General features: G+C 41.4%; 1 protein-coding gene across 1 annotated transcript in view; it reads left to right on the top strand.

The window, feature by feature from the left end:
• The window catches only part of F13A1 (coagulation factor XIII A chain), a gene marked incomplete at both ends in the record, with an annotated part of 55,540 nt that extends 44,112 nt beyond the window's left edge, over positions 1-11,428 (top strand). Inside the window, 4 exons of the mRNA XM_079533739.1 lie at positions 540-827; positions 4,822-4,982; positions 7,096-7,232; positions 11,284-11,428. Coding sequence (XP_079389865.1) covers positions 540-827; positions 4,822-4,982; positions 7,096-7,232; positions 11,284-11,428 — 731 coding nt within the window. The remainder of the gene's footprint in view (positions 1-539; positions 828-4,821; positions 4,983-7,095; positions 7,233-11,283) is intronic.
• Positions 11,429-14,663: the final 3,235 nt, after the last annotated feature.

The raw sequence follows: 14,663 nt of genomic DNA, 5'->3' as shown, positions 1-14,663 counted from the left end.
TTTGCCTGAATCAGATCTTGAACTGTGAACTTACAGACTTCTGGCACTTTTTCCACTACATGGAAAGCTGCCAACATGCCCTCTGGAACTCTCTCATTTCTAGCTCCACCAGCCTTGCAGATGTCTTGATAGGAACACAAACTGTTTGCTACTAGAAATGCTTCATACTGAGTAAGCTGTGGTCGAAACAAAGAGCCATCATGAAATAACTTGAAGCATACAAAGCAATTCAAAGGTTTCTATACAGTTGTTTAGGCATTTCTTATCCAGGCCTGAGAAGGACACATGTTTGCAAAGAGTAAATCAGTGTAGCTTCATTACTATTAACTAAGCTATATTAATTTGTTGGGTATAGCTTCAGTCTTCAAGACCATCTCAAATGGAAGTTGTAAAGATTTAATATTAACTTAGCCACATGAAAGTTCACAGTTCTCATCCATTAATTTCAAGTGCCACGAATTGTGAAACACGCACTTCTGTGAGTGGGCTAATGCAGTATTCCTGGTTCTCTTATTAATTTGATTTTCTTTTATTTTTAGGCTCAGCAGAGGAAAGACTGGCTTTGGAGACAGCTGTAATGTATGGTGTTAAAAAGCAAACTACACAACCGAGCACATATCAGCCACAAAAGGATGTTGAGATGGATCTCCAAGTGCAAAAGGCAGTTCTTGGCAGTGACTTTAAAGTCACTATAATATTCAGGAACAAGAGCCGCAACTCCTACACTGCTACTACATACCTTTCAGGCAACATAGTGTTTTATACTGGTGTCACAAAGAGTGAATTCAAGAAGCATTCTTTCAGTGCAAAACTGGATCCTCTTTCGTGTAAGAGTCACGTGGTTGTTTTCAAACCTACTAACCTTATTTCTTTGTGTCATTAACTGTCATCAACATCTCAAACCATGGAGAGAGCCAATTCTAGTAGCTAAAACTAAGATACTTTACTGGGTATCAAGAAGCCCCGATTCCACGATCATTTAGAGCTGAGGCAGTTTTCTTCAGGCTGTTGCTCCCTGCATAATGCTCTCCTACACTGGGCTGCATGACTGATTGATTCCAAGTACAAATCTGGCTTTGGAGGATTGAGTGTTTCAGGCTTTGTGTATTTAAAGTGATCTAAAAAGAGAACCTATAGCTAGACTATGCTACTATGCAGCAGGGGCACTTTGTCAGCTGGGGATGCACTCTGAAGGTGAATTATCTTCCTTGTGTAGTGTTTGCTTTTCCCAGTGCTTTCTGGACTGTGGTGGGGAGATCATTCCTCCACCTGTTCATGAGAAAAATTGTTCTGAGCATCCTAGCTCACACTGCTGAGGGCAGGAATTCGCACTTCCCAAAGTAGGGAAGAGGGATGTTCTCTTTCTTTTATTTTGGTCTTAACTGACCTATGTCCTTTCAGCCACAGCAGCCCCATTTGGAAAGCAGTCAGGAAGTGCTGAGGATCTGCCATTCTCCGGTGCTATGGAGCAAGCTGGTTGCATAGCCCTGGTTTCTCCAGCAGCAAGTGTCTGCCAATCACTTGTTTTTCTGACAGGCCTGTGCGCTTAGTTCAGTGAGTCCAGATCAGGAAAAGTAATGAAAACATGCTCTGAAGCAAGCTAAGTCTGAGTCTTAGACTCTTCTTGAGTTCCCTACTGAGACAGTAAGGAACAATGATTTTGCCTTCTTGATGCTGCTGCTAGGCAAAAGCAATCTCTGCTGAGTACAGTGGAAGTGGTAGGATGTTGTAAGCCCATAGGATGGATCTGATGCTTGATCACAGCAATTCTGGTTGACATCTGAGCATTCTCACCTGTCTTCTCTGTCTTGTCCCAGTTCAAGAGGCACTGTGAGTCTTCTCAAAGAGGCCAGGTTTCATTTCAATGAGAAACCTCTGCAGAATCACAGTTCCTACTGTGTCTTGAAGCAACCCTTATGCTTTCTTCCTCACTTTATTTATTTACTATTAATATTTACTAAAACTGCATATTTTGCTTTGGAGCTGATTAATCTCCATAAACTAGGTGTCCATTTACAAGGATCTGCATTGTGAAAGTTATTGAAAATTCCACCTCCAGGCTATAACAGAGCTCTGACAGCTGTTTTCTAACTCCTCCAAATCATTTGCAAGGACTTTGGATATGGACTGCCTGGGTTGCACTGAATTGTTCTGATGTTCTGTTCATCAGAACCTATCAAAACACAGTGTGAGGTTTGAAATTTCATTGCATCGGTTATTAAATATTTGATCTGAAATACTGCAAAACTTCTGGAGATTTGGGTAAGCACGGTAAAAAGATCAATTTCAACTGCTTAGTCTAAATTCCACACCACTTCTCTAACAGGGAATTCAGCCATATCATAGGAGATGTGTAAATATCGATTATACTTCTTGCCTGTGCTTCATGCTTGCTTTCAGGACTTACAGTGAAGTTAAGTGCTTCGTGCTTGCTTTCAGGACTTACAGTGAAGTTAAGTTCTCTTGCACTAAAGGTATACATAAGTTATTATCACCCCAAATATGGCTTCTCTAGTGTTTTGAGGTTTGTCTATCTCCTCTGCTCAAGAAGTGAAATGAATAGGTAATGTTTTAAGCATCACTAAGCTTCATTGTTCATTTTTTCTAAGTAAATTGTTTCTGAAAAGCTTCTTGAAACTGCCTTGTAAGCTCTAAATTGACTGCTGGTGAGTGAGCACAGACTGGAGAAAGGCACCTAAGAGAATGGAACATGCATTTTCATTTTATTTTATGTGTATACAAAAAGTGTGTGTCCTTACTGCTGCCTCTGGCCAAGGCAACATGTTTTAAGGTATTACCACTTTTCAACGTGGAAATTAGCTCACCATTTAACTACAGTCACCAGCTCATAGAGCTCTTTGTCCAACAACAGGTCAAAAAAAAACCCCAAAACCCCATAACTCTCACGAGTTATGTCTTCTCTGAAGGTACTACATAAAACCTGAACATAAATCCTTTTGCCTTTTCCTTGGAAAAGAGTACACATGCAGGCAGGAATCATGTCTGAGCAGATGGGCAGTGTGAAGGGAGGCAGCATAATCGTTTGCATCTGTGTGAGCACAGTCTGTCAGAGGTGTGTGGTAAAGGGATACCTCCTGAGGCCCTCAAGCACAATTTGTAGGCTTCATTCATGCCAGTAAGTGTATACGTATCTGGAGGTAATAAAACACTACAGTATAATAAAGAAGTGTCAAAAGCATTCTTCCAGACTGTGATATTAAAAGAATGAAGCAAACTAAGTATTCAAACAGGAAGTGAATGAATGCATGATTTTCAGGGTGATGATTAAAGGAACTGTGTGGGTTGAAAACATCTTTGAGGATTTGAATAGCTTAAACCTTTCAGAGCCTTCAAAGGTGCTCTGTATTCAGTTATATTTAGTTTTCTTCTTCCTTTTTCTTTTTCTTTTTTCTTTTTCTTTTTTTTTTTTTTTTTTTTTTTTTTTTGAAAGGCTGTAAGGCAGCTTGATTTTGTGTCTCCCTTGGCTTTCCCGGGTGCTGAAAGTGGTACTGGCAACTTACCAGCACAGCCAGTGCTAAGGAAATGGAAGTCTATTATTCTTTCTTTTCCCTGCAGTGATTAAATTTAAACAGAAAAATTCTTCTCTCCTTCCACTATAAAGCAAATTGTACTGAGATTGTAACTAATTTATTTATTTGTTTACTTATTTGTTTACCTTGCACGGATGAGAAATACCTTGCCTCATTTATAATTTACAATTTGGGGCATTATGGGAATTTCTTTTAAAAGAGATGCAAAGTGAGACAGAGCTGAGGAGAACATCAAGTAAATTTGAAGCTGGCCTGGTAAATCCAGCTCAGGTGGTTACCGAGGAAATTAATCTGAAACCAAATCAGGAACCTGGTTTTGATATGAGCAGATCACAAGTGTGAAAAGGGGTGAATGCATTTAACCAATTGAGTTCAATTATCTCCGTGTACCATGTCACAAATGTGATACAAATGATGGATAACAATAATAATTATAGTTAGCAGATGGGAGATCTTGATCTGTTTACTTGGGTTATACTGAACTTTTTTAAAGGCGAGATCTCCAGATCTATATATTCTGCTTGGTCAGTTAGCAGATCTGCCTGTCTGCATCACATTCTCACACCACTGTTGGTCTGGGAATTGCAGTTCAATATGGTTACATTAATGATTCCCTGCATCTCAACCATCTAGCCCAGGGGGACTTGTTCCTTCCGATAATTATTGTCAGGAAGCACATGAAGGCTCTCTGGAGGGCATGCTGGAGACAGGAGGAGTCATTTGCTAAATGTTGCATGCAAGCCCATTACAGGACAAAGGCAGATATCCAGACATGTCCTGGGGAGCAGGCAGTCTCCCAGGTAGCCTGCAAACACCTAAACATCTGCTCTGGTGGCTTCCTTGGTGGCATCTCTCTGCAGGGAAGAGAAGCAGAGAAAGCTTGGGAATAAAGGGGAAAAGCAAAGATTTACAAGGGCAGCACTCAGGACTTGTTTTAACCTTTGTGTCCACCAGCTACTTACTGCCAGTGTTGCTTCTCACTTATTTTGTGATAGTGTCTGGGAACCTTCAATAGTGTCCTGGGCCTGCGGTGTCAGGCAGAGGCAGAAGCTATGCACAGACCCAGGCATTACCTAAAGGAGCTCACAGCTTAAATGCAAAGAGAACTAAACATGAGAGCAAATAATGACGTGAAGGAAGAAAGGTAGTTCGGGCAATAGGAGAAAGTCATTCTTTGGTGCTGGGTTACCTTTCTCCAAGGTATTCATGTAACCACTGAACATGATGAGAGAGTTCAGATGCATTTTTTCTTTTCTGTTTCTCCCCTCAGCTAGTGCTTTCGATGTTATGATCACATCAGCCGAGTATCTCAGTGACCTGCTGGACCAAGCCTCTTTTCACTTCTTTGTGACAGCACGGATCAATGAAACAGGGAAGGTTCTGGCTATGCAGAAGGCAATGGTCCTGGAAATTCCCACCCTGAAAATCAAGGTATCTCAGGACTGTGAAGGAGATAAGTGATCATCATTGTGTGTGGGCTGTTTGTTGACTTCTGGGACAGCGAGCTGTGCATGTGTGCATGTTAAACCTCTGGTCTAACATGAACCTTATAAACAGCTACCCCTTGGAGTGTATGAGAATGTATATATCTGTTACGTATTGCACTGAGCAGCCTACACTCAAGTCTGCATTACCTGTAGAAGAGAGCTAGAGTGATCTCAGTGGAGGAAGGAGAGGAAAAGATGTGAGAAAGCAGGAAAAGCTCAAAGGGTGAAAGAGAGATTATTTGCTCAAGTCACTCAAGTCTTCGAGTACTTCAAAAGTATTCTATTTAAAGCAGTGTGATACAGAGACCTCTTGCTGAAAAACAGAATAATGCTATTGCTAAGGTGAATTTGCTTGGAAAGTTTCTTCACTTTTTATGGAAGCTTCTTCCAAACATGGATGGGTGGTCTGCCTTTGGAATGGTACTTTCAAAGTAGTGCTTTGCTGCTGTTCTATGAGGGTACTGTCAGTAGGGCTTTAAACATTTCTGCAGTTTGAGGCATGGTACATCTGAAACTAGAAGTGTAGTGACTGATAGGACATGGACTCTATGCTGTATTGCAAAGACTGTTTCAGAAATGGTCTGATAAGAATATTACTATTTTCAAACTGAATTTTTTTTTAATTGAGTATTCCAGAGACAAGATAGACAAAATAGGTATTTGAAGTAGTGTTTATCTAAAAAGTAGAGCTCTTTCAATTCAATATTTGAACAGAACATCTTACACAGGATCCTCTGTTTCAGCTTCAAAACATTTATCCTCCCTGCTCTTATGAACAAAGGATGATTAGTATATGGGATTTGCTGTTGCCCAATAACTACATCTTCTAGTAAAACTGAGTTTGTCTCCTCTCTACTTCTTTTTAATGTGTAAATACAAGAAGAAAATTTAACAGCTGAATTTTTTTTAAAGTATGCTTGTATGTGCATGTATACGTATGTATTTTTTAGGAAAATTTGCTGTATTGCTTTTTTAAGAAACCTGAGGAAGCTATCTCCCTCGTTTTCGTCAGATTTCTTCATTGAACATGTTTGTCAAACTGGAGTTCTTAATGGGAAAGTAAAGGAGAAGAATGAAAAGCTTCTTTCCTTTCACATCTTTGGATACACCTTTGATCTTTCTCTGGTTGTCTAAGGAGACTGACAGAGTTAACAGTAGAGGAAATCACATTTTATTCTAATTTAGCTTGATACCAGATTACAGAAGTAATCTTGGCAAATACAGGTCACAATCTCAGTTACATGTTTGGGAATTCAGGACAATGTTTAATTCCCTCATGTATCAATGATCTTCAAACATCTAAATGGGCAATTGAAATAAGGAGGACATAAGTCCCTTAATTGGGCTAGAGCTTCTGAATATGCCACTTTTTTTGCTAATTCAGGTGGCTAAGTGCTAATCAAGCACTTAGCTGTAAGCGTCTCATCTGTTATCCCAGTCAATATATTGGTATTTGTCATGGAGTGATCCCTTAGACCAGAGTCTTTCCAACTTTTTATAACTGCCAGACTCCTTAACTATTTGCAGGAGGACTGCAGACTCCATCATAGCATTTTAGTTTTACTTAGAAGTTACTTCTTTTTCTTAGCTACCTTTCTCAAAGCCCTTTCAAATCTTTTGTGGACCTGCTAGCATCTACCAGTTGTAAAATGAAAATCCTGCTGGAGCCATGCACATCAGGGCTGGCAGGGAGCCTGGGGAGAGGGTAGAATAAGGGAGAATGCCTGTGTTTATCCAGTTTCTCTCCCACTTGGACCTCAGGTCCAGGACTGTGCAAGCAGATTTCTACTTTTCCTATAGAAATGAGGAATTTCTACCTGTTGATCCATCATGGGTAGAAAAAAAATGGGTAGAAAAATCTGTAATGGTAGAGTCTATGGGCCCATCAAACTGTTTTCCTCTGGCTAGACGCTCTCTGCTTTGTGTTCTTTTGCTACATGCTCCATTTCCCCTTCTCTCTTTCCTTACAGGTACTGTGTATTTAACCCTACGGATTTCACTGTGGGGCATTTTGTTGTTACGAGCTTGCAAAGCTTCATCCTTACTTTGTTCTGCAGACTAAAGGCGAGATGGTCGTTGATAGAGAAATGTCTGTGGTTGTGGAGTTCACCAACCCTCTGAAACAAACCCTGGAGAACGTCACACTCCGCCTTGAGGGCCCCGGTGTGCTGAGGACAATGAAAAAGGAGTTCAGGTATGGAAGCAAACACAATGGCCTCCTTCTTGCTCATGGGAGGCAGCTCACAAGAGACTCCTAACTAATGCAGTGCTGAGTAATTCAGACACTCTCTTTACTTTAAAAATCAGTACACAGGGGAGCTGTAGGTCTCAACCTATAAGTCAGGAGTTACGTTGTCCTTTGTGCAAAGGGGGACTGTGATTACATTTCATCTGTTCAGCACCAGTGTTGGAGAACTGTGTGGTGGCTGGAGGTAGCTGCTAATGCAGATAAAGTTTACTCTTTCACTGCATTACATAATTCTTAGTGCTTGACAATAGCACCTACAAGTCGCTATCACTGGAAGACAGATTTATCAGACACGTGAGGTATTTACTGCCCCTCACTCGGTGTGTGCAAATCAACTCCAGTGGTGCTCTTCAAAAAGGGCTTTTCTTCACTCATGTTAGTCATACTTATAGAAGATGTTCAGATATCTCAGATGATCTTTACAAACTTAATGTCAAGACACAAAATGTGTGCTGTTTGCAGTAGAGCCTGCTGAGATAGCTGTGGTGGGTACACAAGCAATTCTTCCTCAGCTGTGGAAAAGGAGAGGCTTCAGTGGCTTTCATTATACACAGTTGTGCTTCACACTGACATGGGAGTGCTTCTACATGAGCAAGTACTTTTCTAAACCCTCTTTCCATTTGAGTTCAGTGTTATAAGATTGTCATTAACCAGGTTCCAGGATATATAACTGGGATCCTTGGAATATTTTGCAGTCATTGCTTATTCTTGGACAACCTAAGTGATGCTATCTATCATTACCTGTGCCGATCATCTCCAGGTCTGTGCAAAAGAGTTTGAAAAATTGCCTGTGCTTCAGCAGCTGCATAATTTGTCAGTATTATCTGCAGCCAGAAGGGGAGGTCTGAGCCTGATGGCACCTGGGCCAGGGATAAAGAGATCAAAACCAGTCTCTAGAGTGGAGCTGGACAGAAAAATGGCTGTGAAAGGGCATCCTACTGTGCTTGCTTTGTGCACGTGGTATGTCACAGATGCTGCTGAACATGACTCAGCATAGTCCACAGGAGTTACACAAGTTGCAGCAGTAGCCTTCCTTGCTGCACAGCTGTTCCAGCCCCCCTGTCATTCTGCATCCTTTGTGTTCCAAGAGAATGCAGTGGGCTGTTCTCACCTTCAAGGATGCAGAAGTTGTTGTCAGGTACATCAAAGGCACAGAAGTTAGGGAGAAGCATGACTCACAGAACAGACGTCATTTTCCCTCAAGTCACCATGTTTTCCCCTTTGCAGTAGTGCCCTTGGCATCATTTAAAAATGGAAATGGATCAGCTTAGTCATTTTAAAATCTGTGATTTAACTTCTCTTAGATGAATGAAGGCTGCAGGTTATACACACAGAGGACGGAGCAGGGAGCAGTTGTAGTTTATTTAAATAATAATCACATTTGCCTCCATGCATTCAGAGTGATAAATGGCTCCTGTGTGTGATGGCTCAGCATATTACACAGAACCATTCATCACTGAATTCTCTCTCAGGAAAATCGGATTGGGGTGGCTTTACTACACTTGCTGAGGGAATTAAACCTTTTCTGGGCCTTCCCTCTCCTTCCATTTTTTCCATATCCATCAGCAACTGTCACAAATGGGACTTGCCTTTAGCAATTGTTTGTGGGGATGAGACTTTTGACCTCAAGATATTTTTAACATAGCTTTTTTATATCATATTGGTCACTCCACAAAACCAATACGTGTGATCCAGTTAATACAACATTATTGTGAGTATGGAGTCGCATGGGGGCTTCTCCCTTCGTTATTCACGAGTCATGTTTTGCTATTAGCTGGAGGCAGATGAAGAACATTACTTATGGAAAAGCCTTTGGCAGCAGCAGTGCCTACATGGGGCATAGTCGTTGCACAACAGATGAAAATTAACCAGGCATTGATGGATATTATTAAAAGGATTTTAGCCAAGCACACATTCACACTAGCTTGTAAGTCACTTAGGTTGTTTCCACATATCAGAGCTCGGCTAGCATTAGCATTTGTAGAGGGAAGTAAGTTGTTTTATTAGTCGGACAGTGGAGAAACAGGAAAAAGTGGGTCTGGTTTCCCAACACAGCTGTTGTCTTCTTGCAAATATATGTACATATATATGCAGAGATAATAGCAGTATAAATCAGAGATGATAGCACTGTGTCTTCTCACTGGGGCACTGTGAAGAAGTGGTCTGAGAACCTTCATCCTCAGAGAATCTGTCCCCCATGTGCACATGAAAGTAGACCGAACCTTGCTGCACGGGAGTCTGGTATAAAATCTTCATCACTTTCTGTACAGATCATCCCTTGCAGATCATTCACATAGCTTCCAAAATAAAAACAGCATTTAACCTTGTGCAGCAATTGAAGTCATCGCTTTATGATGCTGCCATTTTAGTGGGCATTTGATGAAGCAGCTGAGGGGAACAGAACATCTCTCATTAAGAACGAAGATAAAAAGAAGGAAGGCACTCACTAGAATCAGTCTGCACGTGCTCACACTAAAAATGTGAGCTTCCTCTACTGCTACTTTTCTGAAACTGGGTACCTAAGACTGTATGTGCAAAATGTAATGCAGTGTCGTGTAGAAATACCCAAGCTAACTGCTAGGGAGCTAGAATGGCTTATTCTAGCAGAGACAGACTTACACTAAAACAGTAATCAGGTGGGAGAATCCTCAGCTACCTTATTTAATGTTAGTAAGGTTTCTTGTCTTGTCACAACTTGTGCTAAGCCTGGGCAGCCAGACTATGCTGATTCTGGCACAGGACGTGACATCTGTATGGGAACTGTTGAGTCATGGCCGAACAACTGCTGGATCGCCTGAGGCAAGGACTGAGTCAGCTATGGCAGCACAGGTGAAGGCAATTCAGCTGTGTGACCGGAAGGGGTGAAGCCTGGTTGCACCTCTTGTAGATCCCATTTGAGGGTTGACTGCCACCTAGGGAAGGGTCTCTTTCTGGAGATCCTTCCTCTGTGGAGTCTTTCCTGCAAACCTAGATCTTCAGATGCAGGTGGGCATTCCTTCCCTGTTTGTTTCTTTTCCCATTTTTACCACAATACTCCTTCCAGCTATAGCACCAACTGTAACATCTAATAGCTAAATCCTACCAGATGAGAGTTTGCAACGCTGACTAAAGTTTAAGCTTGCTTTATTCAGCTATTTACGGAGTACCATACCCATGTGAGATGTGAATGCTGTCTCAATTCATAGTCTTCTTAATGCTGAGAAAAATAACTTTCATTTTCATAAAATAGTCCTCACTCTGCCACCTCCTCCTTTGGTTCCCTTAACACAGCTATATCTTGACATCCCCCTAACATAATCAATCAATATCAGCCTTCAGAATCTGTACACAGAAGGTAGTGAAGGAATTGAGAAAATGCGTATCAATTTTCAGGGCTCTCTGTGCATGTTAATTGAAAATCGGAAGCAGTGCAGAATATGTTTGGTTTATACTATGGGTTATGAGTAGTCACACATAACATAAAAGAGTAAAAGTAACAGCAGGACTCCAAAAAATGCTGTCATCTGAAATGTGGCTTGGTGAAGGGATCTCCCAATGTTACATCTGTGACAGAGGGTCTCAGCAGCTCATCAGTGCTCTGCCAGGCTCTCATGGGAATAGCCAGAGGTTACTTAACTGTTTAATGAATCACCGAATGTGGCCTACAGTACACATATGAAAAGGAAATACAGAGTGGAAAAAATACATGTTAGCTATAAAAAAGTTCATTCTGAAAGCAGTCATGAGAGGAAATGGCAGGAGACAAAGGAAACCTGATTCATTTTGGAAATTTAGAATCAGCCTCGAGGAAGGGCTCGAAAAGGTTTTGACAGAGCTAGTGCTGAGAGGAATGGGAAGTGGAGGAAATAATTTGTAGGACACTTAAGAGAATGGGTGAAACGTAAAAAGATCAAGACATGTTATACTGTCCACCTTCCGTTTCTCTGGTTCTTGATCAGGTTGAGAGTGTTGTGTGACTGATGACTATACTGTTACTTTCCTTTTTTTTTTCCTACAGGCAAATCCCAGCAATGTCTACCTTGATCTGGGAAGTGAAATGTATCCCAAAACGACCAGGGTTACGAAAGCTGATTGCAAGCCTGAATTGTGATGCTTTGAGGCACGTGTATGGTGAGCTGAATATCCAGATTCAGAAACCATGAGGCAAGATGCCATCTTCATCCTTTCATTTTGTTCTCATGTTTCAAAATGCCACATTAGAGGAGGAAAAAGAGACAGTGGTAGAAGTCTGCTTTTTTGTTATTTTTATCGTCCTTGGTTTCACTAGATTCAGTAAGGAAAAGTAAATGGCGACACAGGGGATAGCATAAAAAGAAATCTGTATGGTGAACGATTCAAAATTAGATACACGTAATCAAAGGCAATTCTAGGCCATATTATTGCTGTAGTTCACTTGTATTTATGGTCTTTTGCAGTAGTGCTGCAAGGGAATCTGAAAGGCTCCATTCACCAAAGTAGTCTGAACTTTAGTTTTAATTAAGGCCTGATATTTCACTGAAAAGAAAAAAGGAAGAACCCAGTATTATAAATTCTTAGAGTGAATTACACAACCTTATGGTAGATCGTTCAGGCTGCAATAAAAACAGGTATTTCTAGCTAACAGGACTGCTTTATCTTACAGTGTTATAATTTTAGTTAATGGAGAGCACGTTTTGCTGGAAGCACTTATTAAGGTGTGGTATCTCCCAAATATTCCCAGCTCTCACTTCTCACTTGCCACTTCACTGTGCTTTTTCTCCTGTTTTTGTTTTTTTTTCATGTGTCTATGTACCCATTCATAGTCACTCTTTTGCTTCCTACTATTCCTTTTGTTTGATTGATTGAAAATTCATGGCTTTTCATGCTGCTTCTCGGAGTTTATCACACCAGTCTTGCATTTTCTGGTCACATCTCTTGCATATGGTACGTTCTCCATTCTTTTCTGCCTCTTCTTCTCTCCCCATTTCTCGTGTGTGTATGTTCTGGGGAGCTCACTGCCCAAAGCATTCCAGGCTCTGCCACCTGGCACATGGGGCAAAGGAAAGTGGAGTGAAGAGTAGCCAGCCCACAAACATAGCAAACATCCCATGTGAACTGTGCCCAAGAGTCCCCAAGAAATCATGGCCTGGGAAGGCTGAGGGACAGAAGCTCAGCTTGCAGGAGTGAACATGCATCCTGACGTTCAAAAACTCTGCAAGCTGGTCAGTTTACTGCCTTGCTTGCAGCATGTTCCTCTGTGGGTGCAATGACGCCTCCTAAGGCCTTGATTTTCCCCTGAAGTCTTTCTAGCCTGAAGAGTGCTCTGAGTCTGTGGTTCATACTCCGCTTTGTAGAATCATTCTGAGCTGTGGACTCCCGCGTGGTAGGGAAGCAAGCTGTGTGTGTGTGGTAACTTCTCATCCCTCCTGAACTCTTTCTCAGGACCTTTTTCCTTGTGAGGCAAAAATGCACATGCTGCAGTCCCATACCCAGCTGTGGCCACTCTCTGCTAGCCACAGTGGGTAAGAGCATATCCCATATGCAAGGCACAGGTGAGATAAGTGTTTCCCAAGAGGTTAAAAGGAACCTCATGCTCATAAAGCACTGTGGCTTTACTGTGCCAGGTCATTTTGTGGTCTCATTAGTGAGAGAGCAGGGGAGACGATTTACCTTCTGCTCCCCTTCTTGCTGCATATGGCTTCCTGCAAAACTGGTGACCAGTTGTTAAAAATAAATAAGCCCAGGAGGGGAGAAGTGCAGGTTGCCCTTTTGCTGAAGTATGTGGAGCAAAGCAGAGATTCACACCACCTCACCTGTTCAGTGAATAACCATGGATTCAGGAACACCAAACCCTTTGGAGCTTTTGCTTCAGACATGGTGACACTCTCACTTTGTACAGCTTATGGGGACTGCACTGTGTACTCTGCAATGTCAAAATCCCCTGGAGAAGTCCTCTGGGGCACAAGGGACAGAACAGTATATTGTAAATGCACAGTAACCATGTCTGTTAAGTGATTCAGCAGTTTTAATGGAGTGTACATCATCTAATACAATTATCCGCTTTTTGCTCTTGTCTATAAACCCTTTTTCCATGCTAATCTTTTATTACTACAATGTAATAGGAATTTACAATAAAGTATATCTGATTGCGCTCGCACTGTGTGTCCTGTATTTTGATCAATTGCTTCTTCTGTGTTGCAGCACTACAGACACCACTTGCTGCATCTTAAGTAAAGCTGAAAAATTTGCCTCTTGGCCATACTGATAAAGGTGCCTTCTGGTACTGAGGAAGAAGTCTTGCCTTTATTTCAGAGAAAAAAAAAGGGGGGGGGGGGGAAGCACATTTACTTACAAAGAAAAACAAAAGCAAACAGTCAAACAGCCTAACTGTCTACCTAATGTGTTGGAGAAGGTGAGCACATAGCTGTGCTAGCGAAGAGAATCACTGGTTTCTCCTGGAAATTGCTTTCATATGTCAGAGCCCATTAAGAGACCTATGTTCTCCTAATGAAATCTTACCTGCATCCCACTCCTGTAGTGTCTTTCTCTCAGGTAAATATTCTAAGGCATTTTACTATCACCCATTAAACTGAGTTGTAATCACTGAGAAGTAGGAAATAATTTACTAGATACTTTGCAAAGGGATATATGGGAGCAAAGAGAAGTTCAGTGATGGTTGTGAAGGCAGCCAGGGATATCAGCAGCTCTTGGCAGTGCTGTACAGAGCTGCTTACAGAAACTTAAGGACAGAATAGGAATGGTCTCTAGGATTTCAAGTGCTCATCCTGCTGTGTATGGATTGTTGAGCAAGAAAACCTGGACTGGAGATGCAGGGAGTGCTCTGACAATACCATATATTTGCATAGAAAATTATAATCGGGCCTTTTGCTTCTCACCCTGTGATGTAGCCAAGGTCATTGGAGCATGTGTACTAATAACATCCTACGTGTTGTTCTTCATTGGTTCACAGAACCACAGTGGATCTGAATTTGTTGTATGGGATGCATTTTATTCACATTAGCTACTAGTTTGTCCTCCTTCGTCATCTGTGCACAGGTACTCATGTTGTACTTCTGTGATGGCCAGTAGTTAACCACTGGGAGATTATTTGCTGCCTGGGGCCTCCAACATCATCCTGTTGGCTTCTATTATCATCTTATGTAGTGAGCGTTACATTTTAGGCTCAGAAGTAGTTTATTCTCCACAGAATGGCTACCTAATATTCCTGTCTAATAGTTACCAAATGTACATGTAAAAATAAACATTTCATCGTGTAATAGTAGAAAGCAAAGCAGAAGCTAAAACAAAATCAGTAATAGACATCAGGTCATTAGATAATTGCTCTTACAGCTAAACAAATCACAGACAAATCCTGACAAGTCCCAATGCCCATGTTGTTAGCTTATCAGCAAGCTGTGA

This window comes from Tetrao urogallus, assembly GCF_951394365.1.
Source record: "Tetrao urogallus genome assembly, chromosome: 3".
NCBI classification, from domain to species: Eukaryota; Metazoa; Chordata; class Aves; order Galliformes; family Phasianidae; genus Tetrao; species Tetrao urogallus.
Note: the sequence above shows the minus strand (reverse complement) of the source record. Positions and strands in the feature narration are given on the sequence as shown.